Consider the following 4733-nt stretch of genomic DNA (forward strand, 5'->3'; position numbering starts at 1 on the left):
AGACTAGTGGTCTATGTCTCAAGATAAAGGCACATAGAAGTTAAATAACTTTTGCCCCGCATTAGGTATCGAGACATGAAAACATCGAAGCTAAGATAGGAAAATAGGAGAGGTCTGTCTCGAGACCCAATCTCAAGACTTGAGGAAATTTTCCTTGAGACATGAATTTTATTGTCTTGATATATATAAACATCAAAGCAAAATTTTAAGAACTTATGATGAGGCTTGTTTCAAGGCATAGAGTTTCTTTCTCAAGACATAAGGTTAAAATTTGACAAGTTTTTGAATTTGATTCCTATGCTCATATTAAACCACATTTAGACCCAAATGATTAAATTGTGATTGAAATGTGTTTATGTGGTTTAATTATATGAAATAACATGTATATTTAGTATGAGTTGTTCCAGTAACAAATATGACATCTCTACTCGGATTCGATTATCGGGTCGGATGTGGGGTGTTATAAATTTAACTTTTAATTTTATTTTTAAGGGTGGGGCAAACATGTAGCATTCATTTGATAAAAATGGAGTAACAGCTCAAAGGAGTCAAAAAGAAAATGGGATATAGAAGGGAGAAGCTGAAACCATTAGAAGCAAAAGGAAACATATAGTAGGGTAGTCCTTACACTACCATAAGTTTATTGTACACCATATTAAAATATCATAAAATGATTTGCACACTATACCAAAAACTAACATTTTATTCGCCCAGTTTGGAAAATAATTCCAATGTTCTTAATTATTTGGGTAAAGAAATTGGGTTAACGAATAATGATAACACTCTATCCTTGGTTTCTTTATCTTCAATAGCATGACCATCACCATTTTGGTACATCAATAAAGATATTCTTGCAAGGTTCATAGCAACCTCAATAAACGTATAAGAGAAAGGAGATTTAGCCATTTGATCTTTATTCATCTTCTTCCATGCTGCATCAATTAGTTTCCTTATGTGGTCACGAGCTTCTTCTTCAGATGCTCCACTTTCGTTCATATAACATTGAATTGATTTAGGAACATCACCTCTTTGGAGCTCATACTAATCCAAAAATTTGAAAACAAAAAGTCAAACGGGCAAGCAATTCACTATTAGACTAATTAACGAATGGAAATTTTAAGTTGACAACTATATATATTTTTTAATATATATATTGCTTACCGATGATGTCCCTAAATCATCTGTTAATCGTACAATTATGGACGACCAATAAATTATATCGGGGTAATATTTCTGGATGTGGTGCAATCCCTCTTCTGTTATAAGATCAGTTGCCAAATAGGAATGACCAAGCATTACAGAACCCGATATTGAAATCCAAGCATTATCAATGTACTCTCGCAGAGTTGGCGTATATCCAATGTAATACCATTTTGCCTCCAACAAATATGATTTACAAAGATTCGTCCACTGTGTTAAACCATGAATAACAAAAATCAGACAGAGCTCATAAAGAAAAGCAAAAAAAAAAAATCTTAGGAATTGGTTTAGTACCACTTTCTTGAGGAAGGGAAGGACATCTATCCCTTGTTCCTTAAGAGTGTCGAAAGCCATTTCATTTACGGAATTGTAAAGCGCATGGTAACATATCTTCATATAGTATGGAAGGTTTTGTATTTCATTTATATCCCATCTGAAATTAAACCAACACATTACAGATTATTAAACATTTGTAAGAAATATCAAAAGCAGATAAAATCATATAGTAGTACAACTACAAACCTCTCAACAGCATCTGTGAAGAGTTCCAACTCATCTAAGGTTCCATAAACGTCATAAACATCATCTATAACTGTTATTAGCGCATTGACCTTTGTCTGAATTCTTCTACCTTTTCCATCTTGAGGAGTATTTATCATTCCCACACTCCATAAGAAGTTTTCCATTAGCCTATCTCTAGCAAAGCTCAATGTCTTGCCAAGGCCAAGTTCTTTCCACCACCTAAATAATACAAGTGAAAAAAAAACCAAAATCATACTTGCGTTGAAGCATATGCGAATCAACTTTGAACTAGTATGCAGTAGGAATACTTACGTTGAAGCATATCTAAGATCATTCTGGTGCATAGATTGCACTATGTTGTAATCCAATATAGCAAGCTCTAAAATAATGGGATTTTTGTCCTCTTTTTTCTCATACACATCTATGAACCATCTGGCTTCCAACCTTGGCATCCTCCAATGTAAAGGAAGCTCTAAGGCATGTTCCACAAGCATCAAAAGATATTGATGATCATTGTTCTCCTTCAGACATTGTTTGAGAAGTTTAGCTGCTAACTTTCTTGCATTCTCCAGCATTGTTTCACCTTCTAATGAGTGGTATGAAGCCTCATACAAGTTGAGTAGTCCCTTGCAATCTTGATTATGGCTTGCTTTAATGTCTCCAACTTCATCCATGAAACAAGCGAAAACATCTAGTGCATGAAAATAATTCAATGTTATGTGTTATCAAATTTGATGTAAATTAAAATATCTAATTTTGAATTTTTTCTTGTGTTGTACCTTGATTCACTTTATACCCATGTTGTCTTAGCAATCTAAATTCAAGAGCTGTAGCATATAAATTGTCTTTGTTCGAGGCAACAGTACTGCCACGCTCAATACTTATATTCTTCAAAGTTTTCTTTATTTCATCTCCAAAGTGATAGGACAACCCAAGTCTTTGTATTGTATCAATAAGCTCAAGTTTCTCCAAAGGATCCACCACATTTTCAAACATCATCCTCACTTCTTCCTTTAGCTTGCTTGATTGTTCCTTGTATGATTCATCCTATATGCACAAGTAACAAGAAGTTTTTGTTAGCTTGCTCCAAATTTTGCTTCATTACGAGAAAAAAGGAAAAGCAAAAAAAAAAAAAAATGGTGTTAAGTGCTATGTAGATATGCACTAACAATGTAAAATATACCTGTACAAAATCGTTTCTAAGTAACTGAACATAATCATAATCCCAAATAGGAGGATGGTAATCAGCCGATCGTCTAATTACGGTATTGTCTTCAACAGAAATTTTGTTTGTAGCTTCACATCGTGAGGCAAAAGAAACAAATAACCTACGGAAGCTTGACCCATCATATGAGAAGCGTTTCCATTTTGATTGTATGGGAAAACTGCAAATTGAGAATGAATTAAACATGCAAGAAGCCATCTACTCAGATTGATGGTTATCACTTGATGTGAAGAACATATTACAACAATGCATAACTATATATAGAAGTAATTTTTGTTGATACATGCACTAATGATGCATCTATTGTTAGTGCCTTTATTTTTTAAATAAATTATATTTTTACAGTGTGTTGTTAATGTTTATTTAGTAATAGTAAGTAACAATATGATTCACATGCTTTTATTTTGATTTTACCTTTTGTCTCTTTGATTTTTATTTTAATAACTAATTTTGACTCCTTTTTTTTTCGGTGTTTATAGTGGGTTGTTACTGTTAATTCAATGATTATAGAGATATATTTATTTAAAAGAAAAACCGAGGGTAGCCCAGAGAAATGACCGCAAACATGACCAAAATCTTGTAATCTTGATGTTATTTACGTAATTAAATGAAATAATATTTTATTTAAATAAATATTAATAATTTTATTTAAATTTAATTAAATATTAAACGTAATTATTTTAAATAAATATTAATATTTCTCGTATTTAAGATCTTGATTTTAAGAATCTAAGTATAAAAATTAGGATTTTAACATTTATTTTATAATTAATTATTATTTTATTATATTTAAATAAAGTTATTCATATTAATTTATAAATCCTTCACTATTTTTATTTTATTTAATTATAAGGTGCCATCTTATTATTTATTGATGATGCATAAGATTTACCTATTGAGAGACGTTATATAAAAATCAAAATATTTACATTAATAACTTATGTAAAATTTTAAATTTATATATAAATTTAAAGCCAATATATTAATAGTTCTTTTGTATAATAATTTTTCTTAAAATTAATTATGTTACTAAAAGTAAAAAAAAAATCTTATCCATTATATTAATAGCTTTTGTAAAATTATAGAATATTATATAATTATTCCTTCACACTTACCTTTAGTTTTAGTTTTAATAAATTATTCAATGTTAAAAATTTATAAAAAAACAATTTAAAATTTTAGAAGTTAGCAGACTATATTTTAACTAAATTAAAATTATTTTTTTAAATTCTTAAATTGAGAAATATATTACTTTAAAATTTAAATAAACTAATGTAAATTCCATATTTAAATTTACTAATATTGAAAATAATAAATATATGAAATACAAATTGATATTTTTAAAATTGTTTGTGAAATGTAAAAAACCACCATCAATATATTTATATAATGTTATTTTTACTTTTGTTGAGCAATATATATATATATATATATATATATATATATATATATATATTTGAATAAGAGCAATATAAATTATTCTACATTGTTAGTATTTGCAAAAATGGTTCCTGGAATTCAGTAATGTATCAAAAGATCATTTATCTGCTTTATAATGATTAAAAATCAACTGCGGTATTGGATAAGGGCTGGTTTCGGCTTTTGGGTGGATTCAGTTTTGCAACTTTTATAAATATGTACAAGTTAATTTTAACTCTATGTTTTGGTAATTAAGGAAAATATTTAAAAGGCATAAAATTAAAAATAGGTGTAAACGTTAGTACCCAAAAAGGATTAATATTTAAATTATATTTTTTAACATTTTTATTGCAATTAGTATTTAAAT

The 4733-nt window shown here is 28.7% G+C and overlaps 1 protein-coding gene across 2 annotated transcripts; it reads right to left on the reverse strand.

The window, feature by feature from the left end:
- Window positions 1–565: 565 nt before the first annotated feature.
- Window positions 566–3201, reverse strand: LOC108456192 (terpene synthase 10-like). Of its 2 annotated transcripts, none has more exons than XM_017754791.2 (7): window positions 2906–3201; window positions 2502–2769; window positions 2035–2386; window positions 1723–1941; window positions 1495–1633; window positions 1162–1410; window positions 566–1041 (listed from the first exon to the last, which is right to left on the reverse strand). In XM_017754791.2, the coding sequence occupies exons 1-7, from the start codon at window positions 3143–3145 to the stop codon at window positions 742–744; spliced, it is 1767 nt and encodes a 588-aa protein (XP_017610280.1). In that variant the 5' UTR covers window positions 3146–3201; the 3' UTR covers window positions 566–741. The 2 variants fall into 2 exon arrangements, with proteins under 2 accessions (XP_017610280.1, XP_017610279.1); XM_017754790.2 differs by having other exon boundaries at window positions 2035–2413.
- Window positions 3202–4733: the final 1532 nt, after the last annotated feature.

This window comes from Gossypium arboreum, chromosome 9 (assembly GCF_025698485.1).
Source record: "Gossypium arboreum isolate Shixiya-1 chromosome 9, ASM2569848v2, whole genome shotgun sequence".
Lineage (NCBI taxonomy): Eukaryota > Viridiplantae > Streptophyta > Magnoliopsida > Malvales > Malvaceae > Gossypium > Gossypium arboreum.

Bases quoted from the DNA above. Each gene is read 5' to 3' on its own strand.
- LOC108456192 (XM_017754790.2), bottom strand. From the start codon at position 3,145: ATGGCTTCTTGCATGTTTAATTCATTCTCAATTTGCAGTTTTCCCATA. The intron at 2,414-2,501 runs GTACAACACAAG...TTCATGCACTAG, and splicing joins TGGGTATAAAGTGAATCAAG to ATGTTTTCGCTTGTTTCATG. The intron at 1,411-1,494 runs GTACTAAACCAA...GGTTTAACACAG, and splicing joins TTCCCTTCCTCAAGAAAGTG to TGGACGAATCTTTGTAAATC.